General features: G+C 36.6%; 1 protein-coding gene across 1 annotated transcript in view; it reads left to right on the top strand.

The window, feature by feature from the left end:
* The window catches only part of LOC145669910 (PHAF1 protein CG7083), a 135024-nt gene that overhangs the window by 61488 nt on the left and 52154 nt on the right, over nucleotides 1–21382 (top strand). Inside the window, exons 2-4 of the mRNA XM_081738257.1 lie at nucleotides 11535–11617; nucleotides 17067–17150; nucleotides 20643–20686. Of these exons, the coding sequence (XP_081594383.1) occupies nucleotides 11535–11617; nucleotides 17067–17150; nucleotides 20643–20686 (211 nt within the window). The remainder of the gene's footprint in view (nucleotides 1–11534; nucleotides 11618–17066; nucleotides 17151–20642; nucleotides 20687–21382) is intronic.

The following is a 21382-nucleotide window of genomic DNA, read 5'->3' as shown; positions in this document are numbered from 1 at the left end:
GCCACTCTGTGCCAACCATGCGCGAGGCACGTAGTGTGAATCATTTTCGAATATGGCGTCTGCAGTGAATTCGCTGCTTTTATCATATACGGTGCAGAATCGGTTACAAAGAGCAGCACGTTTTCGAAAAGGACGCCATTAGGCCATAAGAGATACATTGATTTATCAAATAACTTACTGATCGTGAAATAATTGACCTTTTCCAGAACTTCGCAATTCAAAAGAAATGTTTTACCCGGCCCACCCTCATGCATCACTCCAACAACATTCACCACATTTCGTCCCTCCGAATCACAAGTTTCATCCATGGACACCCATATTTTCTTTCCGGCCATTTCTTGTCTAATGCGCTGCATTGTTTTCTCGTATAGTTTGTTCACGTAATTCTTCCTTAATGTCGAAGAATCGGGGAGGGGTTTACAAGTGTATTTTTTCAAAAAGGCACGCAATGTCACGTTGTCCACTTTGTTCAACGGGATGTCAGCACAAATAAATGCTTCACAAAAATCTTCGAAAAAAGCAGAATGATTTTTGGATGTACCACACTGCGGAAGAAGTTCTTGCGCGGCGTTTGCCTCTCGTTTCGCATGTAACTTAAGTCCCCGTTTGTGTTTGTCCCTTGAAACGGGACGCAGACAAGGTTGGACGACGACAAGCCTGGACACTTAATTTTGGTCGCTCCCGACAAGGTTGGACAATGACAAGGTTGGACGACGACAAGATTGGACAACGACAAGCTTGGACACTTCTCAATTTATCCTCTTGCGCAAGACTCAAACGAATTCCTGAGGTGTCCAAGCTTGTCGTGGTCAATCCCGACAAGCCTGGACACATCTCATTTTGGGTCGCTGACGACAAGGTTGGACGACGACAAGCCTGGACACATACCAATGGGCCGATTTGGTGCATTCAAAGTACGTAGCAATAAGTTTGTTTAGCGCTGAAGGAGCAGCATTGCGTGAATTTCCACCAGAAAAGTTTCGTTCCGTTTCCAGGTTCGGGAAATGATAAATACACCGGAAAGTAGCACCACAGGCTCCATAAAGTTGCTGTGTTCTTTTTTTACCAAAAATATTTCAATCCAAATATAAATTTTGTGAAAATGAATATATTTGTGCGTGTGTATGAAAAGGTACAAGTTCGCGGGTATTGAGCTGTTGGTGTTTTCTTAATGTTTGTTAAAAGTAATAACCATATAGAATGCGGTTTGAATACAATTTCAGCATTAAAAATTACTTTCATAAAGTTAAAAAAGGTATACACTTTTTATATTCAAGGTTTTTATGTGCATTTAATTTGACAAATCAAAATATCTTTGGAACGAAGAACAATTTTCAAATTCGGTTTACGCTAGAAGATAGATAGTGTATGGGGCACCGTGAGACGCTATAGAGTAGTATCTGTGGATCTAGTCTTCTTCTTCTTCCCGAGTATTATCGATATGCAAAATACTGATTCCCCATTTCATCCGCGGTAGTTCGCAGTGGAACAACATAAACAGTCTCTTTAATGTATCCTACCCCACACAAAGTGAGAAAAGGTGATAATCCACTATTAGAGATCCTCATGCCAGAAATTCTAGAAAATTTCTATGCATTTTTTTCGAATATCACTTCTGATACGAACATCTCCCTTATTGGAAATGGGAAACGAATATATTATACTGATATTTCCAATAAGTATCTGTGCTGGTTCTTACAACAGTTTACGTGATATAATGAAACATTAATATAGTATAAATAAAACAAACACTACACTATATATTACGAGTAGCGTTGCCCTTGTACATTGGTAACTCTACCTACCCTTTATACATTTGATAAAAACCCACCTCTGGGTTTAAACCCGGGTAAAACCCAAAAGGCAAAAACCTGAATTTTTTCCCATCACTAGTCACAACCAGTGGTGGAAAAAAACATTTTATTTTTTTGGCTTCAAATCCAAAGTTTTAAACCGGGTTTAAACTCAGAGGTGGGATTTTATTAAATGTGCACTCGTCAAATAAATAAATAAATAAATAAATAAATGGATATATAGTTTTGTTCGTCATATCCTTCAATATTGGACAACTAACCATCACTTGTGGTCACTTGGTGGGTGAATACGAAAGGTCTCGAAGAACCTTGGTATTAATGCACTAAGCAACCAGATGTTCGTTTTCTAAATTAAATGATCTGACAAATACAACTTTTATTCACTTGTACGGGTGTACAAGGGCAGTTAGTGTTATCAATGTACAAGAGCAACTGTTCTCTCTGATTATACTGCAGTGTTATTTTTATACCACCGTGATATTCATAAAAATCGTAAGAAGTACCACAGACATGATTATTCAATTACAATATCATATATCAATACTGAAAAATAAAAACCCGGTTTAAAACAAAAAAAAAAAAAAAAAAAAAAAAACGAGGATTAGAACCCAAAAATGCCTAGGGTTCAAACCTATTTAAGCCATCAGGCTTTGGGGTCGTTACGTTTCGACGATACCGTTTCGGCGCCAGCTCAGTTCGGCGAAAATTTTATGTACAAGGGCACACATCCCATTCGATTAACATAAGCGCCCAGCTGAAACGGTGGCGCCGATCTGAGCGGGTCCGTCAGGCTTTAACGCAGCACCTAGTCACAATTAACCACACATGCATTTAATACAAAAGGGAACGCTAAGACTGCGGCTATTCGCCGTGGAAAGCAATCGCAGAAACTTTAAATGTGTTCACCTCTAGTGTTTGTGATTGTATTACGTGGTGAACTTTTTGGAGTTCCAATTCAAAATAGAATCAATTTCTAACTAACGTATTCATTGATTTTTCGCGTCTGAAATGTAGAATGGCAACGGTTTTCTACATGCTTTCAATTTATGCTTTAAATCATGTTCACTTTCACACGCAATCACCTAAGAAAATGCAATGTTACGCATTTGATTTGCAAGATATCTTGATTAAAAGTTGTTAGTACATTCTCCTATCCTTCGACAATAAGGATATAAAACTAAACTATGATCACTCTGGCGTTTTCGTATACAATTTTTGTCCGTGCGCATCTCAAAACGTTTAGTTCCTAGACCCGGGCTTAGTAGACCTATTGGGAAATCTGGGCCTGCAGGAACAGATAATGAAATCTAATTGGAAACTTTCTAAATGTGGGCATAGGATTTTTAAATTATTAGACAAAATATATAATGAAGGAGAGCAGAAGAAATTAACAGCAATATTAAAAGATGAAATTAAAGAGAAGTAGAATGGGTAAGACTACACAGTAACTGAAGAATCCGATAGGCCAGGGGGAGGGAGAAAGAAGCTTAGTATTAATGCAGACTCTTCAGTTCAAATCTGTAACACTTGTACGAAAAGCAAGTATCAGCATTTAGCTGCCCGTTTGTCTCATTTTCTTTGGATTAGAGTCATAAAACTATCCACTCTTTCATACACTGATGTCAAGCAAGAGAGTTCCACACAGAATTTTCTCTACCATTCAAAACTACATCTGTATAGGTCAAACGATTGATTCAATTCTAACATTGCGGTTTGGAAACCCACACTTTCTTGTAACATAGTTCTCCATCGAGATGGCGTCCGTAGAAAAACACACTGTGCGACATTGGAATATTCTTGGTTTTTATTTCAAAATTGCTCATGTTCTCATAGTCCGAAAATAACATCAAGATTAAAGCACAAATACTTGTTGTCCCAGCCTAATGACACTTAGTTTCCTTTATTCTAATTACTGGTTTAAATAAAGTACAGTGATGCACCTCTGAAAATATCCTAAATATGGTCTATACCCTCCTCAAAATATTCTAAATATGGCCTATACCTTCCTCAAACAAATCCTGGGTACGGTCCTCTTTACGACGAACCCCATTCTCAGCTTTTGAACATCCTACTAAGAGGCACGCAAACAAAAATGCTCTACATGGTCATAGATCATGATTTTTTTTTAGATATTCCTTGTTCTATCAGATAGTCTTCCAGAAACCAGATTTGCTTATGATTGCTCACCAGATGATCTCCCCAAATAACTCAGTTCCATAATTGTTCATCAAAAAAGTTTTTTTTTTTTTTTTTTTTTTTTTTTTTGCGAAGTGTACTACTCACGCTTCACCTCCCGTAACGAAATAAGCGTTTTCACGAAAAGAGTTTCATAACACTAGGCATTTAACCTGATCAAAGAAAGCATTTAACCTGATCGATGTTTAAGAACGCGCCCCTAGAGTCAGCGGTGCATGAAAACGTGTCTTTCACGGCAGAGTCGCACGGGCCGTACTTACCATGATTTTTTGGCGTAAATATTGCAACGATTGCAAAATACTGCTTGTAATTTTTTAAGTAAAACGAAAATTTTGTAAATAATAATAATCTCTTTTAATAAAAGATAAATACATTTAAAATAATTCAAAAATTCTCTAGTAGAGAGCAGTAGCTGACTGGCGAGAATCAGCCAATAGCGATATAGATGCGAGCCATGCAGCTCTATATTGAAGAGCATGTATGTATGAACTGGAAATGCCTTAACTGGTAGAGTTTGTTGGAACAGACATTTCAAATTGGGTCGTTAACGACAAGCCTGGACACATTCCTGGGGTGTCCAAGCTTGTCGCGGTCGATCCCGACAAGCCTGGACACATCTCATTTTGGGTCGTTGACGACAAGGTTGGACGACGACAAGCCTGGACACATTCCTGGGGTGTCCAAGCTTGTCGTGGTCGATCCTGACAAGCCTGGACACATCTCATTTTGGGTCGTTGACGACAAGGTTGGCCAATGACAAGCTTGGACACATTCCTGAAGGTGTCCAGGCTTGTCGGGATCGACCCCGAGATGCTTTGGCATATCTCATTTTGGGTCGCTGACGACAAGGTTGGGCAACGACAAGCTTGGACACAAAAAGTGTCCTGGCTTGTCGTTGTCCAACCTTGTCGTCGTCCAACCTTGGCGCGGTCCCCTTGAAACATGCTGTTCAACGGTAAATTTTCTTTCGGCTGAAATTGCCGTATCACACATCTTGCAGTAGAGAACACTTCCATCTGTTGTAAATACTTTTTCAGCTCCAAATTCACTCACAAATCGTTTAAGCTTGGAAGCACTACTCTCCTTTATCTTCGGCATTTTAACCAGATAAACTGCAGAATTAGGTGTCTACCAACAGCTCACCAAAACAGTGAATGCCAAGGTCACTGAACTCTCGCTCCTTGGCTTCATATGACTAATCGCCAGAAACTGCAGTCTGCGGACATTGGCCACGCCTGCTCCGACGAATATTCGAACTAGAATCGTGTAAGTGGAAGCATTCTACTTCAATTTATTGTTTTTATAAAAAAAAATGAGAATTATGCAGTTAAAAGTAAGAATAAATACTAAATATGCACGTAAAATGCCCAAAAACTTTAAAAAATGCACTTATATACAGAAATCGGCAAAAAATGCAAAAAAATGCACAAACAAGTTTGTCTTAAATTACTTCTTTTTAATAAAACAGGATTTATAACACAACGAGCAATGTTTATACTAATCCAGAAAAAAGATGCAAAGTCAACAAGATCCTAACCCTACCGATTACCATAGTGGCAAGTTATTTTCTGCAGTACCTATCTTCTGATTAAAAAAAAAAAAAAAAAAGTGCAACATCTAAATCCCACACATATTTGTGAACTTCCAACAAAAACCGAATATCAATGTGTGGAACTGTATTTCTGGTCCTACTATAAGTAATAAAATAGTGCAATATGGTAGATATTAATCATATAATTCAGTTTACTGAAAATTTGAAAGGCAAATATTTCTGTTGTATAATAAGTTAGTTCATTAAGCTTATGTCACAATTTTAAATTGCAGGCTTATAAAGCGATATAGTCCCGCAGACAGTGTGGAGTGGGGCCCCTTCTTTACGTCACACTTTACGATTTGGGAGCCCCCAGATGGCTTGGCCCCCCTGCAGTGCGGGGTCTGTGGGGCCCTTATTTACGCCTCTGAGTAACACACTACCGCTGATACTTGCGTTTTCAGACAATATATAAAATATGCATTTTGCATTTTCTACGCAATTTTCAGTGAGTACCATATAACCTTGCTGACCAATATATATTTTTATCTCGTTTTCTCGTTTTGTTTTTGTAATAACATTTTTCTGTATTTTTATCATATCATTTTAGCTTTAACATTACATTTAATAATTTTCGTTTCCGCAAGCCCTCCTCTTCTTAGTAAACGAATCCCTCCCTACTTACATTTTGAAGAGTATGCAAGTGTACTCGGTTTCTTACGTCATCTGTATAAATTACAATATGGGTGACGATAATGAACATACGAAGCGAAGCTTATCAAGTAATTGCAGCTGGGTTGTTCTTGCACTTTCCAAACTATCAGTGAAAAAAAAAAAAAAAAACTTGTTTATATAATGACTATTTCATAGCTTCTGTCGTGCATGTTTTGCTTGCAGTCACAGAGCGCAGAAGAAAATGTCATATCACTGTCAGGTCATATTGTAGTTTGTCGATGTACTCAAGGACGTAAAAATTGTAGGAAACTGCGTATTTGCCTTGAAACAGTAGCAGAGAGGAGAATGGACGGAAAAAGATAATATTGTTGTGTGTTGGTATGCATATAAGCCAATGTAACGCGTGTAGGTTTTTCTCGTACTCGAAACTTGGTAAGAAACAAGGACGCATTTCATTGTTTTCAGAGTGCATTTAGTAGGAGGAGCTCCATATCAACATCCTTGAGTAGTTTTTATTTCCTTTGCCCTTTACAAGCAGGCTTTCCTTCCTGTGCAGATTTTCGCAGTTAATTTGCAGGTGCAAGGAACTTTAATGTCATTTCCTTCTGCAAAAATGTAATTTTATGGCGTCGAAGTTTCGTACGGATTTTATCCGCGTGGTTCTCGAGTCTTACATGTTACCTCTGAAGCCGTACTCGAATCCTGGTAAATTTGAGGGGGGGGGGCTTTCAGATGCAGAAGGCATATATATATGAGGATTTTTAAACAAATTGCATTCAAATTATGCCAAATATTGTATATTCATAAATACAATGCGGGGACCCACATGAGCTTTGAGGGGCCCGGACCTCCCTCGGCCCCCAGGATCGGCGGCCTTGCTAATATGTCACCTCACCGGGTTTTAAAAAATCAGTGTTTTTAATTTTGCAGTTCTCCTCACCCTCACTGAATGCATCTTCGGTTAAAACGTGGTGTTTTGTATAAATTACTTAAATAAAAGTTCTATACTGCGGGAGAGTTTTTTAAGTACTGACTCCCATAACCTTTCATGTTGAGTTGAGTTGATTTTGCGTTTAATGTCCCGTTCAGCAGCGAGGCTGTATGATACGTGGACCTACTCATTAACGTAGAATCCGAAGCACATGAGCTCCCACCGGGAATCGGACCCGCATCTCCCCCGCCAAAGGCACGTGCGCTAACCTCTTAGCCACAACCTTTCATGTGATAAAGCAGGGTGATATGAAGGTTTTATCACTTTTAGAAAGGAAGTTGTTCTCCACAGAGTTTTTTTTTTTATGTTTCTTCCAAGACTCGCTGAAGCTTTTTTTTTTAATTTTATTTTAAAGATTGTTGTTTCTTTTAAGGATTGATGTGTACTGTGTTACGTGAGGTGCTTATACAGAACGCGTGTGATATGTAGAAAGAAAACTTTGACAGTGTACATTTCTTAGTACATGTCTCACAATAACATATGTTTACTAGATTTCACAGAATAAATTTCTCAAATCGAGTCCATCATTTTGACTTGTCCTGTACAAATAAGCTAAGCAGTTCCTCTTTGCAAGTCTCACCTAATACAAACAAATGAAAGATTGACCTTAAGGATTTCCGTTAGGATTCTAACACTGTAAGGAAAGTTTTTGTTTGTTTGTTAAGGTGTCGTTTTGTTCGATGTTCGAAGCTTACTGTACAAGGTATTAACTAAATTAATATGTTTGAATGTATACGTAATATAGCAAACCACGTATATGAAATATCAGAAATGCCAGATGTAATATAGCAACTATGGAGATGGGTCCCCTAGAAAGTTTTCTTCCGGCGCCCCTGTAGGTCATGGTTATTTACATCGTGCAGTGACTTTGTTGTAAATATATTCCTGTGTCTAAGTAACTAATATTATTATTATTATTATTATTATTATTATTATTATTATTATTATTATTATTATTATTATTATTATTATTATTATTATTATTATTATTATTATTATTAAGAAGCTTAATTGTTCCAACTTTTCAGTTCCTTCCTAAGATGAGTCGTTGTTTGTTTGGATGTGAAAAGAAAAAAATAGCGGTAACAGGTAGTTTCAGTGTTAACTGTGTATAAGATTGTGCGCTTCCGGATGAGAGACATGGCTTTGTTGTTTTTGTTATTGACATCGACTACGCATGTTGACGCATTCCGGAAACAAACAACAAAACCATGAAGCAATGAGTTCCTCATTTGATCTACGAACAAAGAGGAAAGGGAAGCTGGTATGGGGGAGCTGTCAGCCACTTTTTTTTTTTTTTTTTTTAACAAATAAATTGTCCCCATTGTTTTTGGTAGCACATTAGTATTCGACAACATTGTTTCTTATAGTGGTGTCCGCGGGCTCAATCCCAGCAGTCCGCAGCATTTTAAATCTATTTAGATATTAATACAGAATTAATTCTGTATAAAATAAAACTTGATGTTATCGTGCAATATTATACTTTTTCCTCAACTATTGTTATCACGATTGGAACAAAGAGATCGGTGTCAAATATAGAAGTAGCAAGGGATAAAATAGAACAGGTAACTAGTTTTCGATACCTGGGTACAGGGGCGGATCCAGGACGGACTTCTGGGGGGCGGTGGGTTGTAATACTACTTAAAGCTACTTTTAAGAGCTCCAGACTCTGGGATGAGTTTAATTTATATATAAAATAAAAAAAAACTTTCCACTTCTGCGGGGGGAGGGGGCGATTGCCCCGATCGCCCCTCTGAATCTGCCAGTGCGCTGGGTAGTATTATTAGTAATGATATGAAATGTAAACGTGAAATAAAAGCAAGAGTAGGAATGGCGAAAGAAGCCTTTAGGAGGAAGAAAGGAAAGGAAGCCTTTAGGAGGGCCTTTAGGCCTATTTTGTGAGACCTTGAATAAAGAGTTTAAAAAAAAAAAACTCTTAAAATGCTTCGTAAGGAGTATTGTATAGGGCAGAAACGTGAACATTATGCAAAAATGATGAAAAACGACTGAAAGCTTTCGAAATGTGAATGTGGAGAAGAATGGAGCGAATTAGCTGGGTCGAGTGGAAAATGAAAGAGGAAGTTAGATATGGTGGGGGAGAAAAGAACTTTTAAATATTATTAAGGAGAGAAACTGATTGGGACATCGACTAAGAAGAAACTGTATCCTGAGTAACATGCTAGATGGTGTGGTGGCAGGATAATGGACGATATCAAAACAGAAAAATTGTACTTGAAGACGAAGAGGTTAGCGGAAAACCGTGGAGCCTGGAAGCTTCTCAGTTGCAAGGACCTGCCAATAATGGCAAAATACCTATGATGATTATCATCACATTTTCTGTTTGTTACTGCTCTCTTTGCAGGAGATAGAAATGTCTGTATCTACCTTTCAATTTACACTATACAATCGGCAGTAGAAGTAGAAGAAAGGTAACAAAAATGTCGGTGCTATCAACTTAGAAATTATTTCAACATAAGAAATAAAATCTTTTTACGTGCAAAGCTATTCTTCCTCAATTACTGTGTTTAAAAATGGATTTATTAAAGTTAATTAACGTCTACTCTCCCGTGAGGGCATGTCTTGATCACTAAAAACTAGAGGCGGTATGGCATACCACCGCATATCGTCTCACTTCGACCACTGACTCTACTGATATAAAATTAATATCCTGGAAGTTAAAATAAAAACTAATCTATTTGTGTTATGTTAACACACATGAACTGAAATGCTTTTCCATTTTCTTTCTTTTCTGTAAACTTGAATGATGATGTGTCCGTTATAGCTATGTTACGTTTTCAAACGTGTTAAGCGATGGAACATTCATGGGATTTAAAGAATCTGCGATTTGCTTTTGATGGTGAAGCTTCTTGTCCGGGGATCAAAATAAAGTATTTCCAATTTCACTAGGATACTTTTTTTCTCCTAGCTCACAATTATATGCATCGGGCCCTTTCGTATGCCACTTTCCATTGTTTCAAATTTCTTGTTCTACTTCCACACAGTTGTAGTGTACATGAACGCACATAAGGAAACCTAACACGAAAACTTTTCTGCACTCCGGTTGAAACTTTATCATGTGTCTACCACAATTGAAACATATTTACGCGCTATTCTGTTGTATATTTGTGTGTGTTTGCAGTTTGCAATATCACAGAACGAGATTCTTACCTAAACACTAAAATTCACCGCACTACAATAGACCTGAACCTCAGCAGTCGACAAAATAACGAGTGCACTGTGACCAGTATCCAGCGCTGCTAATCAGGCGGGTCGCTAGAATCGATTGTTAAAACATTTCGAGTTTGCAGAACCGTTTGCTATACCCAGGCATAACAGGAAGATTTACCCAGTTATATCCAGGAACAGTAGATTTTGGTTTAAGCATCTTTGTTTTTAGAAATTCTTACAGCTACAGGGTTAAACACAAGGGTCCTTATGCACAGTCGATTTGACTTATGATTAGCGTCATACTAAAGGCCTGACTACTGCAGGAAACATATCTTAGTCGAATTCTTTAGTATGGCACTTATCACGCATCAGAACGACTCTGTATAAGGCTCAAGATCTCTCAGAATAAGTTACAAGCGTTTATTTAGTAATCTCAAATGCTCAGATATCAAGAATGAGAACTGGGATCATATGAGTGTAATGGTGAGGGTTAATTATGTATGATACACGTATACACCGTTATCAATAATTATCGATCCATTGTTGGATTCGAGTCTTTCTAATACTTCTTGACAACGTTTATCTTGGATAATTCGTTTTCAGGATATTCGCAGTGCTACTTAATTTCGTTACACTACATTGTATTAGGATGTTGTGTAGGTCTCTACTTGTCACTTATGGTATCCAGTAAAAGATTTGCTTTTGTCTACCTTGTATGGCTTATTTCTTAAGAGATGGTGGATAAATGTATGGTTGATATTCATCCATCTACTCTGTATGTATATATATATATATATATATATATATATATATATATATATATATATATATATATATATATATATATATAACCGGTTGTTAAAAAATTAGAATAACCCCACTGCCATTAGCTGAAACATATTACTTAGCATGGGTTATAATTAAATCACAATAAAAATATAATTTTTTATTAAACTGATTTTTGTGCCCCCCTGTATATTGCGACTAGTAAGATAGAAACATCTAAGATATACGAAACACGTATGTAGAAAAGGATGCTCGTATGTTTCTAAATATGCAATTATACAGGAAAGATTGTAATGATGAAATCGATGTTAAAATTTAAAGATTTAAATTAAGTTTTTATAATAATTAATATTTGCCTTTTCTTTCTTTTTAGGAATGCATTTCTCACAAGCAGTGGCAATAATTCAGTCCCAAGTTGGCATTATCAAAGGTGTTCAAGTGTTGTATAGTGACACAGTAAGGAATTTTCAGTTTTCTTATTTTCTTTTTCATTGTTTTCCTAATAAGACTCCGTGTTGTAAATTAACTTTCTGTTCTAATACATGTGATGTGTATATACAGGGTGTTTCCAGACAACACCGACAACGTTTGGGAGGTGATTCCTGACACCTAGAGAACACAGGTATAGACCAACCTGGGTACACAGATGCTTCCTTTCGAAGTAACAGACTGCCAAAAACATGAAAAAATGAACTTTAAAGGTCTATAGCTCCAAAACTATGGGACCTACCGTAGTCGGGTAAAGACTTCACGTAGGAACAGGACGTGTTCTATCCAAAAATCCATGTTTCAGAATCCTAAAGTACTTTCCCAACAATTTTTATAGAGAGTTCTGCTACGGGTATACGATTGAGTTGATTTTGAGTTTAACGTCCATTTCAGCAGCGAGGCTATATGAGACGGGACCTACTGATTAACGTGGAATCCTAACCACATGAGCTTCCGCCGGGAATCGAACCCGGGTCTCCCACGCAAAAGGCGCGTACGCTAACCTACGATATACGATTTGAAGTACTCACCAACTATCTCTATAAAAATTGTTGCGGAAGTACCACAAGATTTTGAAACATGGATGTTTGGATAGGGCACATACTAGTGCCTAAATGAAGTCTTGAGCTGACTACGGTAGGTCCCATAATTTTGAAGCTATGAACCTTTAAATTTAATTTTGTCATATTTTCGGCAGCCTGTTACTCCGAAAGGAAGCATTTGTGCATCCAGGTTGGTCTATACTTTTTGTCTTATCTTGGTATCAGGAATCACCTCCTGAACGTTGTCAGTGTTGTTTGAAACACTCTGTATAGTGCAATTTTGGTAGAATAGGTTATCCGAAAGGTAAGCATTTTTCATTAGATCTCACGTCAATGTCAATCAACCTCACTGTTAACGTAAAGTTGAGGCTGAAGACGGGGCTTACCCAAGTGGATTAAAAAAAATAATCGAGTTGAATTCACCTAAAAAAAAATATCTAAACTCACCTGGGTTTTTGAGCTGTATATTAGTACGTTACTAGTACAACTAAACTATATTACATTGCTTTCTTTTTTTAAACATGATTTTGGACTCTGTTGTGCTATTTGTCCACCATATCTCCACAGCCACAAACTCCACTTGGCGCAAGCTGGGATCGAAATAGGGGTTCCGCACATCAGAAGTGAGCACTCTATCACTTAGCCATTATATATTGGGTCAGGTAGAGAGCATTTTTTTTAAAAGTCACGGTGAGAGGGTGATTACATTATGCGTACTAAGGACAGGTGTTCAAAGAACTGTTCTGTCACGGTTAGCAAATACCAAGCCAGAACACGTCAAGAGAGAGTAACATAAAGTATCGTGACTTATGCTGTGTTGCCAGATCTTCAATAGACATCAATCAGGGTTGCAGACTTCAAATTAAAATAACTAAAATTTGTATTCTATCGTTCCTCATTCGTATACAAGAATAAATGTTAATAATTGTTTCATATATATATATATATCTATTATATAAAAGAGAACGCACAAATCCTTTGTTAGCTCATCACGCTAATACGGCTGAACCAATTTCTTTCATTTTTGGGGGGTTATTAGGATTTGGACCCTAGATGGTTTTTATCATATCACTTTAATTTTTAATTACCAGTGTCTTGAGATAATTGACCATTCAAGTGTCCATAACGTACAAATCCTTTGTTAGTTCATCATAGGTATAAAAATAAACGTATTTATATGCAACCCGCATGACCGTGTCGCTCGGCGGGTTAACATAAATGACAGGCGATATAATGTTAACATTTACTGCAATCTACTATGGTTTTTATCATATCACTTGAAAGCGAAAAAGTAAAAATTATCTAAGTAACAAAGTTTATTGCGTTCCGGGGTGACCGCAGCGAAGCGGGGCGGGTTAACATAAATGACAGGCGATATAATGTTAACATTTACTGCAATCTTCTATGGTTTTTATCATATCACTTGAAAGCGAAAAAGTAAAAATTATCTAAGTAACAACGTTTATTGCGTTCCGGGGTGACCGCAGCGAAGCGGGGTGAACGCTGCTAGTATATATATATATATATATAGTGTTCTAAAAATGGCGCCCACGGACTACAGAGCATTATTCTACAAGTCAAAAATAAAGTGAAAAATATATATAATTGTATACCTTTCGAGTCTTCGTCTGGAGACGCGAATTGCAGTATGTGACAACGTAACACATGAGGAACCTCAGAGAAGATCTACCAATCCATCAAATAATTACATTGATTTTTTTCAGATGGCAGTTAAAGTAGATAGAGGTTGATGCTACCACCACTTATGAGCGTAACAATAGATGTAATTGCCTATTGGATTCGAGGACGAATGCTAATGGTTGCAAGTTAATCTGCTATTTCGCCAAATAGTGAAATTATGATTCTCTATAGTGGCTGGAGGCCTCAGAGGGTAATCGTTATATGACATTTTTGCTTTATTTTGGCCTGAATAATTGCGGTCTTCTATTCTTGCCAGATGGCAGTTAAACATTGGCGCTAGTACCACTTACTAGTGTACAATCGGTGTAATTGCTTGATTGATTTGAGCACCAATGCTGTTTCACGTTAATCTGCGCCGTTGCCACTTAGTGAAACTGTGATTTCCTGTAGTGGCTGAAGGAGGCCCCGGAGGGTAATAGCGCTCTGTTCGCGAACGCCATTTTTAGAACATACATATATATATGTATATATGTATATGTATATATACAAATGTATATATATATATATATATATATATATATTATATATATATATATATATATATATATAATTATATATAGATATTATATATATACGATCGTAAAGAAAGGTCGTTTACAACGCTTGGGAGGTGATTCCTCACATGAAAACAAGCAAAACGTTTATGTGACTTTCTTAAATTCGGCCGTCGTTTCCGAGTTACAAGCTGTCGCAAATGGCGGCAAAACAACGTGTGACACCTCATTGCAGACAAAGGAAAGGAGCAACAAAAGCGGGTCTACACAGTTTAGAGAAAGTAATGCCTGGATAACATAATAGTGTGAGAAGCAAGGCAGTAGGGACGCGGCACAAGGAGTTCCTTTTCTGCATCCATTTTCCGCATGTCAGTCTGTCCGCGTAAGTCCCTTTGAGAAATTCCTTCACATATATATGTATGAGAAGTATTTCACATATATATGTATAATAAATTCTTCTTATTTACTTAGGTGTTTCTTTTTATTAACCAATAGGGGGTTACTTCCAAACGGCCCTGCTATTTTAATCAGTAGCAGAGAAATATATTTTAAAACGTGAAATTACTTATGCTAATGGAGAGTCTTGCCTCCCACAAGGAAAACATGAAATCATTGCTACTGGACTGAAGGTCAGAAATATCGTGGATTTAAGTCAATTATAATGTCATATAGACCTTAACCCTTTATTGCACGAATTAATTTTGATCGTGTTGAATTATTTTTCTTCTTTCTTTCTTTATGTATTACGTAGATAAATGTAAATAATATCCAATAATATAATATTTATGTTTTACTTCTGGGGTATAAAATTACAGGGATAGATGTCATGGTTTTAGCAGAAACCATGTGGTATGGAAGATTGTGAAACAATAATTTATTTTAATGTTAAGAGAACAAAAACAAAAAAAAAAAAAAAAAAAGTTTTGTAAAAAAAATACAACTACAAAACATGCACGTTTTGTGCTTTCTATATGCTTTCTGACGCTCTCTGTTCGATCTATGCCACTAGACGAAAACTGTGTGGTAGAAAGCTTAACTGCATGCATTTTCGCGGATCCCAAGAGCTTCAGATATCCTCTGATCTGATTGGCCGATACAGATACGACATCACGAGTCATGACATGCATATAGCACAAAGTAAATGCCAGCCTGTCGGCCCTCGTGGCCGACTGAGCTAGCGCAATATGCTAGTAAGCAAAATCGTTTCTAGCGTGGGTTCAAACCCTGCCTAAGGAAAGTTTTTTTTTATTATTTTTAAAATTTTTTATAACACTTATTTTGTTAAAATAATATTCAGAAAGCGATTTAACAATTATTTTTTAAAATTTTCATTAAACTTTTCATTAAAATAAGTTTGCCCTTGTACTGTACAGATCCAAAGTGATTTAACGATTATTTTTTAAAATGTCCATTAAACTTCTTTCATTAAAATAAGTTTGCCCTTGTACTATACAGATCTATAGCAAAAGCAGAGTAGTAGTAGTAATAGGTGACGTCATCGGTACGTGGCCAATAAGAATGCTACTTTTTCCATGTTTTGGATTAACCTCTTGGGATCGGCGAAAATGCTAACTTGCATTGGTGCCACATGGAATCGGCGTGCGCTCACATGGAATCGGCTTGCGCTATTCGCTAATATACACATTTTAAGAATACCATTATTATTGATTCACTATGATGCCAATTGGCATCAAAATGCATTTTAAGGTTGACTATTTTAACTTGAAATTAATTTTACTTCGATTTTATGGTAATATCTTTAACAAAGCGATGCCAAACCATATCGACTGGCTTTTTTCCATCATGAATAGGGAATACGGAGTATACAGAAATGTTTTAAGAGCCTGACATACTAAAAGTAATACAAAATTTACCATTTTTATTTTGCTTGTTTTTCGTAAGTGAAAGGAGATAATGAAGTGCAACTTACCAAAATCATATATAATGGTATTCTACAACAGAAAATATGAATCTGAAGAATATTCAGTGTTGCCATCCATTGAAATTACAGTGTTGTCAGAATAACATTTCCCGCAAAATCTAAGTTAAGGCAGCGACTAGAGAAACGAACTCAACTGCATTTGATTACACATCATGTTGTCTTGGAATCTTTTGAACTACTTTTTAAATAATAGTTGTATTTAGTTTGTAATAAACAAAATAGTTTTAACGTACAGTTATTAAAATTAAATAATATGTTATTTAAAAAGTAGTTCACAGGATTCCAAGACAACATGATACGTAATCAAATGCAGTAGAGTTCGTTCCTCTAGTCTGAACTTAAATTTTGGGGGAAATGTTATTCTGACAACACTGTAATTTCTATAAATGGCAAAGCTAAAAATTCTTGAGGCTTATATTTTCTGCTGTAGAATAACATCTATGATTGTGGTAAGTTGCATTTCATTATCTCTCTCCACTTATGAAAAAACAAGCAAAATAAAAATGGTAAACTTTGTATTATTTTTAGTATGTCAGAGTCTTTAAGATCTGAGTATTTCTATAACAAGTTTCATCTTGTAAATTGATGATCAGAAAAATTACAATTTTGAGGAATTGAGCCTCTATATATGTGTGTATCATGTAGTAGGATGTATGTTAATTGCATTCGTAGTATGTTGTGCAGTGCTTCTTTTCTTTGCAATATACGAAATTAATTTCCTTATTTTTTTTTTTCAGAACCCCCTATCCGTAGATCTTATTATCAATTTACCTCAGGATGGTGTTAGATTGATATTTGATCCCGTAGTACAAAGACTTAAGGTAAGATAAAGCTTTCGTTACGATGTATGGGTATGTATGTATGTATGTATGTGCGTGTGTGTGGTTTGAATGCTACAATCAAAGGATCTTATTTAATTGCTTTTCTACCAAAGAATTTTACTTGTAAATTATGTTGATTTTATTATATGCTAAAATCAGGAAATTCTATTAAGGATAATTGTAGATAATATTTGCTGAGTAACACTGTAAAGGGTTCACAGTTTCTTGACTTCATCTCTGACTTAGGTGACATAGCACCCACACTCGGGCTCAGGGATGCCCATTCCCCTAAGGGGTTGGACGCAACTTTCGAAATTTACCACACTCTCTTCCAAATTCACCATTTCCCTAGAATTATTTTTCTCTCCCCCAACTTTACCTTTCTCCCTCTAAATGTACCGATCCCTCTCCCGCAGATTTATCACTCTCTGTCGCAACTTCACCATTCTCTCTCAGATTTACCTTTATCCTACCCAAATTTACCTTTCTGCTATCCAAGTTTCTCATTCCCACCACGTTTTAAAACGGATAGGAGAGAACACTTTTAGCCAACATCCTTCGTAGGAAAGGCCAGTTGTATTGGACACATGTTCCGAAGAAGTTGTTTTCTTCATACCGCCATAGGAGGAAAGATGGAAGGAAAGTGTGGAATAGAAAAAAAAAACATCCATAATTTGAAAAAATAGAAAAAAATATATTAGGAATTGAAAGAGGAAGCTGATGATCTAGAAAAGAAACATTTCCAAACCTAAACCTTTAAATAAATAAATAAATAAATAAATAAAAACTCAGTCCTCCCAGGACCTGCCAAAAGGAGGCAAAATACTTATAATAATAATAATAATAATAATAATAATAATAATAATAATAGTAGTAATAAACGAAAGGTCTTGAAAACAATTATTAATTCATGTAATAACATTTGCAGATGGTTTACTTCCTAAAGTTTTGATGTTTTCCATTGCCTTTAAGCTATTGATTTTTTTTTTTTTTTAAAAAAAGTGTAAGTGAACTTACCAAAGAGTCTTCACTAGGAATGACCAACTCCGGAATTTTTACTTCTGGAATCCGGAAAGTAAAATCGAAAAAATTCCGATGTCGGAAAGATTCCGGAATTTTCCGAAATACCGATTTTTTCTGAATTCGGGAATTTTCTAAATTCCGGGATTTTCGAATTCAGGAATTTTTCTAAATTCCGGGATTTTCGAATTCAGGAATTTTTCTAAATTCCGGGATTTTCGAATTCAGGAATTTTTCTAAATTCTGGATTTTTCCCGAATTCCGGAATTTGTCTAAATTCCGAATTTTTTTTCGAAATCCGGAAAGTGAAATTTCGGAATTCCGGAAAATAGATTTTCCGGAAAATTTTTGCCATCCGTAGTCTTAACCTGTAAATCCAAGGTTCGTATAACCTTGGTGGTGCAATGACGTTAACTCCCAAAACACAGACAAATGACCAATATAAAAATAGTAATGAATGTCTGTAATAAATATCGTTACGCATATTTGAGAAATAATATAATCGATTATAATCTTTGAATGCTTGAACATACTCGTATGACTTACGGAAGTTTTTTTTTTTTTTTTTTTTTTTTTAAATCACATTAAAATAGTCCTTAGTCATATTTTGAGAGCAGGTTACATTTGTGTATACTTTCATTTTTGCATGACACGGCAGGTTTACTATATACTTTATTTAAAATTATGAGGCGCTTCCAGAAAGTAACTTTCCCAAAAACCTTAAACAGAAACAGAACACAATTAAATGAAAACATTTATTGTACCAGATGCAGCATGTGTTTAGCTATTTTTCAACATATTTAGCACCAAAATTCAGACATTTATCATGCCACGAAACCAACTTGTCTATACCTGTGTTGTAGAACTCGGCCTCCTGAGATGGAACCACTGTTTTACAACCTCCTCCGTGATAATGGTGTGCAGTAAGGAGCGGGAAATCTCCGGAAACTGACTTCCGTTATTGTGAAGCGACGATTTTGCATGATGCGTTCCCAGACAAGGTGCACAAGGTCGTCTGTGATGACGGTTGACCTCCCACTGCTCTCCTCATCATGCTTATTTTGGAGTCCTGCTGCAAATTGTCTATACCAGCAACGTACCATCGGCTTACTCATGACGTTACGTTGCGTTTACTTTGGAGGTACGCTTGGCCAAGTAAAATGGAAGCGCAAGCTTGCCCATACAAACAAAATTTTTATAAGAGCGTTTGAAACAGGTGGTGATTTGACGGAACCGGTTACACTGCTCACCGCTTGCACAAGTTTGCCCCGCCGCCATCCAGAAACAAAACAATTTGTTTTTACAAGCAAGCGTGCTCCTTCAAAGTTGGGCTCTTTCAAGTGACTGTGACTTTCAAGCAATATTTCGTCTTCACTGTCCGATGACTCCATCTTGACTGATGAAGTGGGAGCGCGAGCAGTTGCTGTTGCTTGCCTGTAGTATAAACACACCTCCATCGGAGCAAGCTTGCGTTTCCATTTTACTTGGCCAAGCGTGCCTCCAAAGTAAACGCAGCCTTAGGCCGATAGACCTGGCACAGCTGACGATGGATTTCAATTCGCGCTATGCTCTGTGCATTCAAAAACTTTATCACTGCTCGCACTTCCCAGGCGACGGGAACTGGACTAGGAATGTTCGTTTTCAATTACTGCCACGACGCTACTGAGAGCACTAGGGAAACTCTGCTGGCGCATGCGCTATGCTAGGACCTTACTATTTCACGTGCACGCAGTCGCTTCACGCAAAATACGCTTCACGTTCCCTAGCTATGGGACGCGTAGAAAAGTTACTTTCTGGATGCGCCTCGTATATTTCAAATTTTCTACTGATAAAAACATATTCTTTCCCGGCGACTAATTAGAATTTTTATACATGTAAAGGGCGGACCATTTATCTTGATATCCCCCTTGTAACTTTTAAACTAATAGAGAAAAACGATGAAAACTTGTACTATGTAAATATATACTGGGGGAACGTTGTTTCATATACTCTGCAATACGACCAGGTTAACAATGTTGCCAACCCAAGATAAAGTTGTATATTTTTTAAATATGTATGGAATTGGATTATCCTGTTTATTTTGTGTGCTTTTAAGTATGTGTGTGTGAGAGAAAGTAAGTGATTGCAAAACCTTTTAAGAGAAAAATTGTGACATAGTTATGTACTTTTATCGTTAAGGTATTCTAGTGTGTGTTGTTTACTTATTGTTTACTTACAAAAACCACTTCATTTTGGGAACTGATTATACTTTCTTTGTCTTTTTCTTTTTTTAAATGCTGAAATTGAACAAGTAATGTTAATGAGTTTGAAACTTGATTTTTATCAGTGAAATCATTAATTAAATTGTAATGATAATGAAATGATTCCTTACATGTCTAATGATAGGTGATGGTTGCTGTAGATAACGGTTGAAAGCTGGTAGCCATTTCGTCAAACCTTGTCTTTTATTTAAGAATATTATTTATGTTCCAGATAATAGAGGTTTACAGTATGAAGCTTGTAAAATTGAAATACTGGTGAGTACTAACAAGGTTTACACATTTCTTTCATTCTCTTTCTTTATGCTATTATTTTGGTTAAATACAAAGAAACCTGTCGCAAGTTGGTCAGAGTTAGTTTCGTAGAAAAACAATCCAACTTGCACAGATGGCTAGGTTGTAGAGTAACACGAGGCGCATGTCAAGAGAAAGGGTCGATTAGTTATTGCAAAGAAATAGATAAAAAGAGTGAGAAAATATAATTGCTTCTAAACAACTAAATATCTTGGATATTTTATCTACATGATTATCACGAAGCTCCAAGTATTTTTGGTGGAGTTGTACAAACTTTCGTAGATCTTTTGTGTAAAAATCTGCCTCCGGACACTTCACTCACTCGAAAGCTTGTTTCTTGAGAACTTAACTGTTATTGGAACGTTCGGAAGCAAGCCACATTTTCAAGTGAACAAAACAGACAACAAAATCAGTAGGGACAAAGTCGGAACTGTGTAACGGATGATTAAATTGTTTCTATCTGATTGTTATGAATTGTCCCAACAGCATGAGCAGCTTTGTGTGAGCGGGCGTTGTCATGAATCAGAATAATTCCAGACCACAGCATTCGTCATCACCGGTTTTAGGTGGCACGTCGCAGATTAAAGAGTGTTACGCAATATATGCCTGCTGGGATATGAGTTGCATTCTGGCCTTTTACGTTGAGATAGCTCTCACCTT

The sequence above is a fragment of the Thermobia domestica genome, chromosome 2 (assembly GCF_964235325.1).
Source record: "Thermobia domestica chromosome 2, izTheDome1.hap1.1, whole genome shotgun sequence".
NCBI lineage: Eukaryota > Metazoa > Arthropoda > Insecta > Zygentoma > Lepismatidae > Thermobia > Thermobia domestica.
The sequence above is the reverse complement of the archived record's forward strand: the minus strand, read 5'-3'. Positions and strand labels throughout refer to the sequence as shown.